Source organism: Pogoniulus pusillus, chromosome 22 (genome assembly GCF_015220805.1).
Source record: "Pogoniulus pusillus isolate bPogPus1 chromosome 22, bPogPus1.pri, whole genome shotgun sequence".
NCBI classification, from domain to species: domain Eukaryota; kingdom Metazoa; phylum Chordata; class Aves; order Piciformes; family Lybiidae; genus Pogoniulus; species Pogoniulus pusillus.
The window spans coordinates 19,381,753-19,396,904 of NC_087285.1; the positions used below are offsets into that span (position 1 = coordinate 19,381,753).

Here is a 15,152-nt window from a genome sequence, read left to right on the forward strand (position 1 = left end):
TTTGGTCAGACAGGAATACCAGGTTTATTGACTGGAGCAGTACAGGGCTATTTCTACATGGCTGCAGCAGCTCTAATGTTTTTGCAACACAACGTCCCACCAAGAAAAGGTCTTCACCAAAGAACATCTCTGGGTTCCATCAGCCTCAGTCCCAGAGGTGGCTGTCCCATCCCTACACCTCCGCGGGCAGCGGTTCGTTCCCAGGAGTCTGTTTGATGCTCCCATTTAGGGTGTTGGCCCTGAAGATGTAGGACCTGCCTCTCACTGAGCCTTCGGTGTGGATGCTTTCGGGCTTGTTCTGGCAGCGAAAGAACATGAGGAAGCCGTTCCGGTAGTTCTTGTTCATCCAGCCGTAGAGCAGGGGGTTAACAAACGTGGAGCACATAGCTCCCACGTGGAAGACAGTGTACAGCAGCTTGTACTCGTGGAAGATAAGGACCAGATCCAGATCAATGGCAAGCTGGAATATGTGGAAGGGGAGCCAGCAGACTGCAAACACCACAACTACCATCACTAGCATTTTGGTTGTCTTCTTCCTGCGGCACTGGTTTTCATTCCTAGAAGTGGGACTGACGTGGTTTTTCAGCTTGAACCAGATTCTGGTGTAGGCATAACAAATAATGGCAAGAGGACAAACATACTGCAGCAGGAGCATGGACAGGCTGTAGATGGTGGCATCTCTGTTGTTCCCAGAGGGCCATTTCTCAGAGCACACAGCCATTTTGAGGTTGATGGATGGGATCTCCTCGTATCGGTACTCCCTGAAGATGGCCAGAGGACCGGCAAGGACAGCTGCTGCTAGCCACATGACAGCTATGATGCTGAAGCTGAGCCTCTTGGAAATCCTGCTGTCCAGGTGGAAAACAATGCATCGATACCTGTCCAGGGCAATCACAGTTAGGGTGAGAGTGGACACATGGACACTTAGAGCTTGAGCGTAAGGGACCAGATGACAAAGAACAGCTCCAAACTTCCACTCATCCAGCAGCGTGTACACGAGGGTGAAAGGTAGGCAGAGTGTGTCCACCATCAGATCTGCCAGGGCCAGGTTAGCTATGAAGAAGTTGGTAACTGTCCTCATGGTCTTGTACTTCACTATGATGTAAATGACCAAGGAGTTACCAATGAGCCCCAGCAGAATGATGAGGGAGTAGGCAGTGATCAGAACAACCTGGACCCCCAGGATCTTGGTGCTGTCCATCATAACACTGCGAGAACCAGAAAGGTCTTGTCCAGGAGTGACAAAGTCCTTGGCATGCCAGCCCTGTGGCAGCTTCTCATCTAATGCTGTCTTCTCCATGGTAAGGGTGCTGTTGGCTCCCTCCAACAGTCCCATGTCTGGCCTGAGAACTTCCGACAGTTGGAGAAGGAGGTCTGGAACACAGACACAGCAGAAGTGAGACAGCAGAGTACCTGCAAGAACTGACTTAAAGAGCGTGTCCCACAGGGCATATGGGGCCAAACAGCAGCAGTGACATCTGCCATGCTTCCTCACACTGGATGGCCTGCCACTCTCCTCCATCTCCTCTTAGAGCCTATGATCAGTTGAATGGATGTGGCACCTACCATCTCTCTGAGCAACCTGCACCAGTGTTTCACCACCCTTAGCATAAAAAATGTTTCACTTATATCAAGTCTAACTCTCCCTTCTTTTACTACAAAACCATCAAATCATGTGCTGCCACAAGAGGCTCTGCTAAATAGCTTGTCCCCATCTTATAAAGAATAACAAAGCCTGTGTCACACTGCTGGCAGATTGCACCACCTGGATCCTGCTTGTAGAAGATGTCATTCCAATCATCAAGTCTGTGCTACACAAATCATAATATCCTGTTAAGGAAATAAAGATTTAATTGTAATCACAGTCACTGTGCTGCCAGGGACCCCTAAAAGAACCTGCCTCTCCTCTCAGTGCCAGTGACACACAGGAACCTGCTGGCTTTGCAGAGGAATCATAATATCATAGAAGGGTCTGGGTTGGAAGTGACCTCCAAAGGTCATCCAGTCCAACCCCCTCTGCAGTCAGCAGGGGCATCCTCAACTAGATCAGGTTGCCCAGAGCCCTGTGGAGCCTCATACTGAATATCTCCAGGGATGAGATATCTCCTCAATCACCTCCCTGGGTAACCTGCTCCAGTGTCCCACTGCCCTCATGGTAGGAGTGCTCCTGCAGGGATGTGCATGTGCAGGGGGCAAATGCCTGAAGCCGTGAACAAGCCTCCTGCAGAGCTGTTGCTGAGCATCCAGGCACAAAGAGGCCCAAGAGCCAAAGCCCTGGCATCCTGCCACGTGGGGCTCAAACATCTGTGTGAACGTGACTTTGGGAGAAGGGAGCCCAACTGATGAGCCAGAACTGACTCAGTCTGGAACCCACAGCTGCTGTTTGGTGCCATTGCAACAGCAGTGTTTTGCCGGCAGGGTTTTCACTCAGTCCAAACACAGCGGGAGAAAGCCAGCTTTTGCTGGCACCTTCTCAGCCTCTGTGCCTCAGCATTGCTGATGGGCTAGGCAGAGAGGGGTGGACATGGCCCCTCGCATATCTCCTCTCCACCATTCCCACTACACACTTGATCAGAAGTGGAAAAAAGTCGTTATTCAGCCCAAACAAGGTGGTCTGCAGAGCATCCTCTCTTCTCTGACCTGCAGACAAGGGGGACAATGTCCTGGAAGTGAGAGGGAGGCAGAGGGCTCAAACAAAGCTGGGAATTAAAGAAAGGCTTCTCAAGCTCCCTGAGGTGTAGATTGCTCTGGGTTTGGAGCAGGTGAGACAGGAGCACTGCTGGTGGGGTGCTGGTGGGCTCTCCACACATTCCATGTCGTGCAAGCCAATTGTTTAAGGACAGCTTGTCCCTGAGAGGGGACAGTGCTTTCTGTGCAGAACCTCTGCCTTTCAGATGGCTCCTCAGATACCTCACAGTGATGGTGGCAAGATGGTAAAAGTGGCAGCAGTTACATTGCAATGAATAACAAATGGATGCTTCCTCTTGCTTCCTTCCTCAGAGCAAGGGCTGTGATTCCCCTTTGGGAGCTGCTCCCGAGGAATCTGCCCAGCTGGCTGGAAACCCAGCCCCCTGCAAAGGCCTGGCAAAGGAGCTGCCTGCAGTAGACTTTCCCTGCCTGCACACTTGCTTTCTCCTGCCCTTTCCATGTCCATTGTCTTGGCTAAGTTGTCTAACTGCTGGTCAATTTATGTCAATGATTCCTGTAAATGAAGCTGTTTGGCTCAAATGCTGTAATAATGGAGACCATAAAGCTGTCACTGAGAGGGTAGAGAGGCAGCTTTAAGCAGCAGGAGGGAAGAAATGAGTGGATTTACTGTGCTGAGTTTGCTTCAGGGTGATCTCAGACCTCTACACCCCCAGCTTTGGAAAGGTAACCCAAAGATCAAAAGGAGGTCACAACCTCTAAGGCAGGAGTGAAGAGCTCAAAGCCACCCTGCACAGCTGACACAGTGGGGGATGAAGAAGGGGAGCAGGCAGGGCCCTTGGAGGGTGCCACAGTCACAGCCTCTTTGACAGAGCCCAACCCTCATGAAGCAGCAGGTCAACCAGAGCCCCTCCTCAGACACCCATAGTGCAGATGGCCCCAAAGCAAACTTTGCAGCCAGAAGAGCAAGGTCACTGAAGGAGGCAGGCAGAGTAAGGGCTGGGCATGCTTTCAGTGCCTGCTCTCCACCTGGCTTGCTGTACCTCCAGACTGCTGAGCATTACTTTACCACTATCATTTGCTACCCCCTATTCTGTGCCTTTTTCATCCCCAACTCCTGGCACAAACACAGTGGGCACTCCTTTCTCTTTTCCCCCATCTCACCCACCAACTGGCTGCCAGCTCCCATGCTCACATCTTGGGCTGTTTCCTTTTACTGGAGACTGGCAGCTGCCCACCATCTGAGAGGAGCCAGGAACATGATGGTTATTGGAGCTGTTTGGCTTCCTGACAGAATGGCCTTAATGGAGTTATTATTTGATTTGCTTTGCTTTGTTGTTTTTTTTTCCAAAAGGGAGCTATTAAAAATCAATTAAGGCATTTTAATTAAGAGACAAAATGGCCATAATAAATGTCCCCACCCCGAGGGCTGCCTGGAGGTCACAGGGATGTTTCTAGGAGTGGGCTGAGGTCAGTTCCAGCAGGTAATGGAAGCGCTGGCACATGTGTAGGCTGCTACCAGGCACATGGTCCTGTGCCCAGACTTGGAGCTGAGAGCCAGCTGCTTTTGGGAGAACAAAACGTCAGGGCAGACCCAGAGGAGGCAGAAATGCTGCCCTAAGCCCTTTCCTCTGTGCTGGGCAGCCAGGAAGGGCTGCAGAAATAGGGCATTGCCTGGAACCTGTCCTCACTCTCTGAGGTTCAGCCTGAGGCAGGGCTGAGATCCAGGGATGGCTCCCAGTGAGGCAGAGAGCTGCTGCCTGTGAAAGCAGATTTCAGCCCTTGGGAAGAAGAGAAAAGGAGGAGGAAGCACAGAAGAGCTGTGGAACCTCAGCCCGTTGCTGAGCACACTGCTGTTGGTGACTGAGACAATGACCACCGTGACAGCTCCAAAAGCTATTCTTGTGAAGGGGCAGGACTAGGTGCCCTCACATGCACCTCTGCTTCCCAGGAACACCCTGGTGTCCTTACTACCACCCCAGGCATGCAGCCAGCCTGGTCTAGATCTGTCAGGACACATCCAGACCTGCAAGTGCCATCTGCAAAACCTGTCAGAGTTCAGAAAGCAGGGCTGGAGGGGCAGGCAGAGAGCTGGAGTAAACAGAACTCCTTAATTAAAATCCCTCTTTATGTCCCAAGCAGTGAGAATGGAGTTTCTGCAGCCAGCAGGCACGTAGCATGAGGACAAGGGGTGCAGAAAAGAGGGAGGGAAGGACAAAGATTGCTCAGAGCATGGCCAGAAATTGCAATTCTATCTCAGTTATTGTTGATTCAGCAGGAGGGAGTGCAGGGACTTGGGCCAGACTCTGCTCTCTGGCTAATGACAGCCACAATCTCTTCCTACAGCAGCAGTGGGGTGTGAAGGCTGAGGCTGATGGCTGCCTCCATGTGCATTGATTTATTCTGAGCTGCACCCTTACTTCAAAGCAGCAGAAACCTCTTATCTCCACTAGCCCAGTCTGGAGCACTGACTCATCTCGTTCCCTGTCCTATATCTGGCAGCAGTCAGGTGTCCCTGGCACAAGGTCTGAGACCAGCCCTCATCACCAAGTGGTTGTCACCCTGGGGCAAGTCAGCTTCCACCACCTTCCTATTTCCCTACAGCACTCCGGAGGCAGCAGTGCTCAGCTCTGCACTCCACAGCACTTAAGGGAGGAGAGCACAATAAACTGAGCTACGGAGGTTAACCAGCTCAGCGGAGGCCACACAACACATCCACAGCAGAGCTGGGAACAAAGCCCAAGTCTGCTACCTCTGGGCTCCTGCATTCACCACCAGCGAGGACTCTACATCTCTCAGGATAAAACCTGGATAAGGATTTCAGGATCTGCATGAAGATGCAAAATGTAAGCAACAGGGGGAGAGGGGGTTGCCTTCTCTGTGCAATGGCCTGGCTTCAGAGTAAAGAACAGCTCTGGGGTGACTCCCTGAAGCCAAAGGGTAGACAGAAATTGTCCCAGGCCCTTCCATCTCCAGTGAAGATGTGATTGTCTTCCTGGGACAGTATGGCAGAAGGGAAGACTCTCTGCCCTGACTATCATCAGATGCTCTCCAGATCAGGCCCAGTGGTGCAGAAACCTAATGGCATTGGACCTGCTGTGCCACTCCTGCCCTTGCCAAACTCCAGGGGACCCCAGCATAGAACTGGCACTGGAAGACAAAGTAGAAGGAGGAGATACACCAGGGATTTCTTGTCACTCCTCACTTGAAATGTTTGCACAGCCTAAGCTGGAGTCACGGAAAACTCTGAAGGAGATGAGGCAAGGAGGATGTCTTAGTCACTTGGCTGAGGACAGGATGAAAAAGAAGGTGATGTGAAGAGATCCATTTGGTGAGGATGCATGCTTTCTCCTGGAAATTTCTCTACAGAAAGCAGGAGGGAACCGTGTGGTGCCCTCTGCCCTGTGGGCTGCTCCATGGGAGCAGAGCAAGGCTGGCTGGGAGACAGGACGCAGTGAGTGACACTGCAGTGGAGACACACCAGTTGTTTGGGCTGCCAAAGGGAAGAGGCAGCTTGATAGAAGGATCCTGGTTGACCTGGGGAGTTTGTTACCTCCTTAATGTCAGTGAGTCCAGGGTAGATGAGACAAGGGAAGAGAGGGAAATAACCAACTAACAGAGCAAGCAGTGAGAAAACACAGCATCCTGCTTCGGGACAGCCAGGAGCTGCAGGTGAAATGCAAGCTACGACAGGACTGTAGCAGACTCTGTCTGTTCAACAATTAACATGCAATGAGTGCAGCAAGCGAGCCAGCAGCAGTTCTCCTGCACTCCCTATCTCCCTTTGCATCTCTCTCTTTGAGGGCACTGCTCTCTGGCAGCCAGCCAGGTGCCAGCAACACGTGCAGTCCCAGCGCGGAGGAGCTGACAGGTTTGTGCCGAGCCAGGAGGAGGCAGATTGTCGGAGAGATCAGGATCCCTCAGACAGCCCCACAGCTGCAGCACACTGCTCCGGAGCTGTATGTGCCTGCTTCCTGCAGATCCCTGGAACAACCTGTTCTCCTGGCTGCTCTCACTCAGCATCCTGCTTCCCAGACTCCCTGCTTCTGCTCAGGGACCAGCTGAAACTCTTCTAGCAGTATTTTCTTGTTTGCTCTCTATTCCAACTCTCAAGGACCCCACATTCAGTTTCCCTTTTTTTTTGGCTTGAACTGTGTGCCATGGCCAAAACCTGGCCCCGTCTCAGCCCTTCCACTCAGAAAAGCCCTCCCCAGCCCACCTGCAAAGGCAAGTGGGTCCTCATCCTTCAGGACCCAAGCTGCTCACCTTGAGTTATCGTCTCATTGCTGGCCAGGACGGAGAACTTGGTCCTCTCCACTCTGTGGAAGTCAACCTGTGGCAGAGAGGTGAAAGCACTTTTCTGCAACTGTCCTCAGAAAAGCAGAGAAGTCAGGAGAGGCTCTGGGCAGCTGGATGGTGCTTCATCGCTGGAGGCAGCTGCGGTACCCGGCCCTGAGCATCTGGAGAGCAGCCTCTGGCAGGGTGACTGACAGCCCCCGACTCACAAAGCTGGATGCTGTGTTAGCTCCTGAATGAGCGAAAGGCAGGGAGAGTGTGTTTAACAAACAGAAATGGAAAGGGGGAGGGAGCCTGCTGCTGCTGTTTATACAGTGTTCAGCCACTGAGGGGCTTCTTGCATCAAGGAGAGAGAAGCTTTTCTACCACATCCAGATCCCTCTCCAGGGAGAAGTGGTGGGAGCAGGCTCCCCGTCCATGCTGCTGACCCAGACGTGTCCCACTCTCACTCTGCAGCTCTGCCATCTGCTCAGGCTTTGAGTTTGTTAGAATCTGGTATGGTCTTGTCCAGGGGTGGCCATCAGCCAGAAGTCTGCGGATCCTACAACTCAGCAGAGCCTTCACAGACCTCAGCCCATCCTCTTCTGCCTCCATGCTTCTACAGCATCCTCCATGCTTGTGCAGCAGGTTGTTGCTGCGGGCCAGAGTTTTGGATAGTCTTGGGAAGTGACTACACATAATGGTGAGAAGTTTTAGCCACTTGGCAAATGGCTTGGCCTGTTCCAGATCTAGGAACCCAAATGAGTTTCTATTTTAGGGTTCTCAGCACTGCCCACATATCTGGAGCAAGAGAACAGAAGAGGCACAAAAGCAGCATCCTCATGGCCAAATCTGTAAAATCCAAGCTCTCCAGAGACCAGGCAAGTGCCCTGCAGGCAACAGAGGGAGCCAGGAGAAGCACAGCTTCCTATCATTCTGCTTTCAGAGAGAAGTCAGCTATGTTCTCAGCACAGAATTTCCACCACAGGCAATGTGTGAGTTTGCAGCTCACCTGGGCTAAGAAATGTTCCCAGAGGTTAGGGAGGAGGATACTTCTGAGCTTTGAGTATCTCCAGCTAGGAGTTTCAGAGGAGTTTTGCACTCTTTTTTTCCCCCACAGCAGACTCTGGCTTAGTTTTCTCTGTGAGAACAGAAATGAAGAAGGTTTTCAACCAACTTTCTGTGCTGCAAAGAGCTGTGATACACAAGACAAAAGAGCACTCCAATGGCTCAACAGAAAAAGGAGGATGAGAACACTCCTGAAGTAAGTCACATGGAAAGGAGCACTTGAACCCAAAACTTAGACAGGGGTCCTCATGAGTCCCATCCTTCCTCCTTATTTCCCTGTCTCCCTTTCAGGAAGGAAAGGGCTCAGCACACTGGTGCTGACAGCCAGGCAAATCCACCAGATGCATCAGCTGGATTTTGATGAGAGCTTTGTGTCTTCTCCCCCTTCCTTTTTTTCCCCTGAGGTTGTTGGTTTAGCTGTTCTGGGAAGCTGAAAGTGGAGGAGAGCAGAGCAGGACAGGACAAGCCTGCTTGGAAAGAGCTGTTCCTGTCTTCCAGTGGCCTGTAGGAGAGGCGAAGAGCAGCTAATGGGAAGCGAGTGGTGCATGCTATGCCCTGTGTCCCCAGTGGATGAACACCCCTCTCCAGGGTCCTCAGCAGTGAAAGGCTGAACTCTGCACAAAGACAGTGTTTCTTCTCCTGTCTCCTCAGCACAAGATTTTCTTTGCCTATTCTCCAGCTACAGCTCCCCACTCTTCTCCTTGGGGCTGGAGTAACATGCCTGAGGAGAAGACAGTGATTGACGGGAGAGAAACTTGCTGCAGCCTGGAGCTGTGAACCTTCCTCAGGACCACGGGCTGAATTCCAGTCATTTTTGGCACGTGGTGTTTGCTGGGTGACAGCAAATTCAAACCCTTAAATAGTGGATTAGTCAGCACAAGTCTGCAAGACCCTCCTCTCATGGTCTCAGGGGTCTAGAGGAGAGGTCAGCACCTGAACCTGCAAGCTCCCAAGCATCAGCTCACCTCTCTGACCAGCTAACTTAACTGAAGAGCCTCAGTGTGCTTGGCAGCAGAGCAGACAGAGCCCGGGAAGGGAGAGAGCTGCCCGTGATCCGTGGTGGTGCATGCAGTCATGAATGGTCCCTCTGCAAGCCACCCTCCTGTGACACGAAGCAGAGCAGCAAAGGAAGGTCAGGCTCTCAGCACGCCTGGGGCATCACTCCAACTGGCAGCCACCAAGCCAGGGTTTGGTCCAGGGAGCAGCCTCTGAGCTCCCCAGTCCTCTCCCCAGGAGCCAGGCTCTTCTCACGGCACTGCACACATGGGCTGCCTGCCAGCCTGCCTAATCTCACCCAGCTACAACATAATTACTGCCGGCGGCGAGTCCAGCCAGCACAGCCCTGCTGCTGCCCTGCCCTCAGCTCCTTGGCAGCTAAGGGACACCCAGGGGCTGTTGTGCCAGAGCCCCTCATGCTCTTGGTGGGTCAAGAGTAGCAGAGGGGCACAGGCTGTGACAGCCTGAACATAAGGTGCAAAAGGACCTCCCCAGGCAGCTAACAGCTCTCAAAGCGGCTGAGAGGCTTCTTGGCCTCAACCAGCAACTACACTCTGACGTATGAGAATGGGGGAATATGAAGATGCCTCCTTGCTTTCTCCTGGGGTGTGGGAGGCTGCACAGCCCAGAGCAGAGCTGCCAGGAGCCGCTGCATGCACCACTGTAACTTCAGACCCTGAGGTATCTGCACACACAGGCTGGGTACACACCAACCCCTGCAGAGGTGTCCCAGGAGCCATTTGAAGGATCTTTGCAGCCCAAAAGCCTTTTCCCAGTGGCTGGGTTTTGTTTAGGCAAGCACAGTTCTGCTCACCCATTCTTCTGAGAAGACAACAATGAATTTTACTCTCCAGGGAGCGAAAATGATGTGGAAATGCTGAGAAATGGGGCAGAGGAGAGGGCTACCTTTTCATCAGCCCATCCATAGCCTCGGAGAGCAGGCAGCTTCTCAGTCTGCACACCTTGCAGCTCTAATTCGCACTCTGTAGCTCAACTTGTGTCATGAAAGGAAGGTGCATTATCTGATCACTCCAAGAAATCCGTTACCAAGGCTTCCAGATGCTCCAGATCATCCTGCTTCATCTGGAGCAGCAACACTGACACACTTCAAAAAGCAGCTTTTCATTTTTCTAACAGCTGTTTAGTTCCACCTGCCTGTAACCAAAATATTTCCACTGCTCCTTCCTGTGGTGTCAAGCCTGTGTTTTGCTGAGCAGCCTCAGAAGCACCAGCACGTTGTGGTAGCACAGAAGCCCCTTTTCCATTCGAGCCCCAGAGTTCATGGGTTCAGTGCATTTGGGAGTCTGTGATGCCCCATCCCTGGAGGGGTTTAAGGCCAGGCTGGATGAGGCTCTGGCCAACCTGGTCTAGGGTAGGGTGTCCCTGGGCATGACAGGGGGGCTGGAACTAGATGATCCTTGTGGTCCCTTCCAACCCTGATTGATTCTGTGATTTGCAATGAAAGACAACTCAGCTGTGTGCTTCCCTACCTTTGCAGTTCAAATCCCTCTCTCTCTCCAGGCTGCTTCCCCCTTGAATGCAGCATATATCTGGACTACTGAAAGCTGCTGAGGGGTGGGGGAGGATGGAAAGCTGTCAGCACCCGCTCTGAATTTAAAAGCAGGTCCTCACTTCATAACTCCTTTTTTGTTCCCATATGAGCATTTCTGGAGTTAGTTGAGGAGCAGAGGTAGCATCAGGGACAAGGTTTTGCCAAAATACCTGAGTGGTCTGATATCATAGTGGGAGGAACTGGGGAAGCAGGATGAGAGATGATGAGCTGTGCGTGTTGGCCTGGGACTGCCACAGCTCTGCTCTCCTTCAGGGAGCAGAGAGAAGATGAGGATACTTTGTCTCTTCAAGGTGAGGGTCAGCAAGCCAGTAAAGTGGAGACTGTATGGACCTCCCCATATGGATCAATGAGGTTTGTGTCCTGCTGTAGAAGACACACATCACCACTTTGCAGCTCCTGGGACAGGGCTCCAGTTGGGGCAAACCCACAGGGCTCATTTAAGTTGATTAGCACTGAGGAAGGTTTGCCCTTTCCACCTCTTCCCACCTCTGCATCTCCTTCCAACACACAAAATCCCCTTGATCTTCCTCACCATCAGGGCAGAAAGACTCTGAGCAGCTCAGCAGGCTTCCTCTAAGCAGCCACCAGCATCTCTGAGCCCAGAACTGGCCCCTCTGTCTAGCTGCTGTTTCTGCAAGTCACTGCACTCAAAGCTTTGCTAATTTATTAGATGGTTGTTGCTTGTTGTTTGTGTACTGAGCCAGCTAGAAAACAGCTTCTGCAGAAGAGGATAATTGCAGACAGATAAGCTCTTCAGAGCTGGGATTGCAAAAATACAATGCATTGCACACCAGCAGTTGTCCAGAATTTGCTTGAGGTTTTGGGACTGTCACTGACTCCCTGCCTGAGAGAGCAAACCCCATGATGTGCCTCAGCTCCCTGTAAGCCAAGGAGGTGTTGAAAGTACTTCCCACAGCCCTGGAGCACTACCTGCACTCCAGAGGACAGGGTGCTTGGGTGTATTCTGGCCAGGACAGCTGAGGGGTGACACATCTGCCCTGTAGGATTTCTTTCTACACTGCCTATCTCGTTTAGGCAGCATGTTCTGCAACCAGGATCTTGCTCTCCTAGGCTGGATGCTGCTGCTTTATAGTCTCCCAGTGGAGTTACAAATCTGTGGCCAGTCTGTCACTCTCAAGATAACAAATGCTGCAATAAATGCTGGGTTGTGGCAATGGCAGCAAGCAGAGTTGGATAGGCTGGTGGCATCCCCAGCCTAAACTATAACCAAGTGTCAAGACTGAAGGAGATGTGAGTGCCTGGGGGGAAATTGAGGTCAAAAGTGCAGTGTTGGCACTGCTGAAAGCCATCAGGTTGCTCAGCACTATTGTAGAGGCAGCAGGATCACATCTGCTGGATCACATTTGCTACTTCACAACCTTGCTCCGTCTTTTCCAGTCCCAGGGGGACCCACTTTAGCTGCCAGCAAGGGCAGCTCATCCCTGCCATGCTCAGCTCTGCAGTGCCAGGCCAGCAGCTGTGCCATCTGGTGCACAGAGGTGCTGCTGGCAGCTCATCATGTCAGGACAGGAGGTCACAGAATCAACCAGGTTGGAAGAGACCTCAAAGATCATCCAGTCCAACCTAGCACCTAGTCCTATCTAGTAATCTAGACCATGGCACTAAATGCCTCATCCAGGCTTTGCTGGAACACCTCCAGGGTGCCTCCACCACCTCCCTGGACAGCCCATTCCAATGCCAATCACTTTCTCTGACAAGAACTTCCTCCTATCATCCAGCCTAGACCTCCCCTGGCACAACTTGAGACTGTGCCCACTCCTGATAGTGACCCAGGGATTTGGCTGGGAATCCATTTGGCTCCATGTTCCCCAGAAATATGACTCAAAAGCCACCATCTGACACAGAGAGATAGATCTGACACCGAGTCCCCTGGGAGAGAGAGCAGCACCCCCAGAGTATGAGCAGAGCAAGCCCAAGCCAAGCAGGGACCGTGATGGAAAGCACACAGCCTTATAAAGGCAGTGCTCTGAGTTTGTCCTCCCTTCAGCTCTCCCAGGCGATGAAAAGGAGGGCTTACAACCCTAATTAACTGGAACATGCTAATACCAGAGAGCTTTCCTGGCCAGCAAATCTGGCACGAGACGTGTGGGACCCTTTCCAAACAACTGCTCAGGGCAGCGCGTGCCTGCAATTTATTATTCCATGAGCTGCGTTTCCTCCCTGCCTCCGCTACAGAGCTCAGCCCAGACACACCAGGGAGGACAATCTGGAGCCTACAAAGCCTCTTCAAAAGCCTTTTCCTGCTGGAGGGAGGAGAGGCTTATTTCTCCCTGGGCCTGAAAGGTATTTAAGGTGCCAGAGGCGATACGGCTTTGCGCAGCAAGACCTCTGCCAGTGCCTTCCAAGTGTGGTGCTCAGCTCCACGTTCCTGCAGGGTGACATTGACTCTGGGCAGAAGATGTGTGGCCTCCCATGACACCCTCATTTGAGGAGCAGAGCATTGTGCTTCATCATCAGTTTGCAGAGCAGAGCAGAGGAGTGCGTGCAGTCGTAGTAGCCAGAGGAAGGAGGGACATGGCAGAGGCCTTGGTGCCACGTCTCCGAGGTGGATAACTCCCTGTTTTGACAGCTGTCCTGGGCTTACTCCCCTCGAAAAGGAGGGGTAAGGAGCCTGCCTAGCTCCTATTACAAATAAATCATTCTGTGAACTCTGAATGGGGAGCAAAGAGCTCTGAAAAAGATCCATTCATCCCCATGGAAGGATTGTTGCTTTCAATGTTAACTGTGCTGTCAATACTGGAGGCAGATGATGCAGCCTCCTTGCCACTCAGCTTCAGCCTGGCTGCCTCCTGTGCTGGCCCCGGGGCTGTTCAGGACAGCTTCAGCACATGGCTTAGGATGGCAGTGAGCTGCCAACCAAGCACTGGCTCAGCTCACCAGTATCTAGGGCAGATACTACAGAACCCAAGTTTGAACCTGACACAAGTGGAATAACTCCAGTGAAGCTGACCCTGCCTCTCCCAGAGTCAGGTCTGAGTTTTGTTGCTGAGATCTAACAAATCTCACCCAAGCAGGTGTAGGAGCCCTGGAGCAGGCTGCCTAGAGGGGTTGTGGAGTCTCCTTCTCTGGAGACTTTCAAACCCCACCTGGATGCATTCCTGTGTGGGCTACCCTAGGTGATGCTGCTCTGGCAGAGGGGTTGGGCTCAATGATCTCTGGAGGTCCCTTCCAACCTCTTAACATTCTGTGATTCTGTGATTCAGTTCAGACACCATAAATGGGGCAGAAAATGTGTGCAGTGTTGCCAGGACCATGCTGAAACATAGAAGGAAAATGAAAAATTGCAAATGCTTCAGGCCCTGCAGAGGCAGCTCAGCAGGTCTGTGAATGCTCAGCAGCCTCCCCATGAACCAAATGCAGGAGAGTGTTACAGAGCATCCTTCAGCTAGAGACCAGAGACCCACTGCAGGAAGACTGAGAGGACAAAGCTGTTTTGGCCAAGCCCTGTGCGGTGCTTGGAATGTCAGAAGAGTTTCATGCATAGCTCACAATAAACAGGCAAACAAGCAGCAGGCAAAAATGTTAATATTTACAGAAACCTCCTGGGTTTGGCACCTGGGTGTGGGGAGCTGGAGGACGGTGGTGGAATGCGAATGTGGATTCCTGGCTGCCCAGAGGCATGGCATGTGGAATCTCACGTCCCAGTGTGTCAGATCACACAGGCCAGCTGTAATGGTGTACATGAGAAGGCCTGGGGAAGAAAAGTGGACTTGAAGCTTCAGCAGCCATATGAATTTGCTCCCTAGGAACTGAGCATCCCCAGAAAAACCCATCATGATTAAGCAATGTTCATCCTCCTGTGCCTATTCCACAACTTGTTTCCTCCATGCTATGACCAGTGGTCTGTGGGTTAAAGCCTCACAGTGCTCCCAGAGCCATGCAGCATCCAAGGATTCAGAAATGTCCCAGACCTGTGGTGCAAACTTCCTCCTTCCATATATAGTAGGAGATGGTTTGTCCAAGCTGATCCTCAACCCTTCTTCATGAGCTCCTGGACATATGAAGGACAAAATGGCACAAACTTTTATCCCACTGGTCTTACTTGACCTGCATCTTTTTGTGACATGTTTGGGATGGTCTGAACCTGCTCAACACTTCTCACCATCTCCATCTGGCCTTTATCTGGACCACAGTGGCTGGCTCAAGGGGGTATTTGTGGCCAGTCAAACACCTTCAGAACATGGGGCTCTGGCCTTGGTAAGACAGCAGTGTCACTTGGGCCTGGGAAGAAAATGTGGGCAAGTATGACCTCCTCTTTGGTCACCCTCCTCCTCCAGCTATGTCTCCAGAGATACCATTGCTTCATTTCCTGCTTGCTTTTCTAACTGGGGCCTTTAAATCATATCCCTGACACTGAGGTCATGGTGGGATGCATAATATCCATTAACAGCAGTGTAGCTGTTACCTTGGCTCACCCCAGCTCTCCTTTCACTTGTGTCCTTTTGTTTGTTGCTTCCGCTTTCCATTTCTTCTTCCCTTCTCATGTCAGCACAGGAGAGAGACCACCAAAGTGGAGTGTCCTGGGGTACAGCCTGGTTTTGGGGATGTCAGGAGTCTGGGCATTTCTTTGGGA

The 15,152-nt window shown here is 52.0% G+C and overlaps 1 protein-coding gene across 1 annotated transcript; it reads right to left on the reverse strand.

Moving 5' to 3' along the window:
• LOC135185029 (neuropeptide Y receptor type 2-like) lies at positions 1–7,167 on the reverse strand. The gene is made up of 2 exons (XM_064161322.1): positions 6,913–7,167; positions 1–1,374 (listed from the first exon to the last, which is right to left on the reverse strand). Exon 2 carries the CDS (start codon positions 1,334–1,336, stop codon positions 173–175), a length of 1,164 nt encoding a protein of 387 aa, XP_064017392.1. The 5' UTR covers positions 1,337–1,374; positions 6,913–7,167; the 3' UTR covers positions 1–172.
• Positions 7,168–15,152: the final 7,985 nt, after the last annotated feature.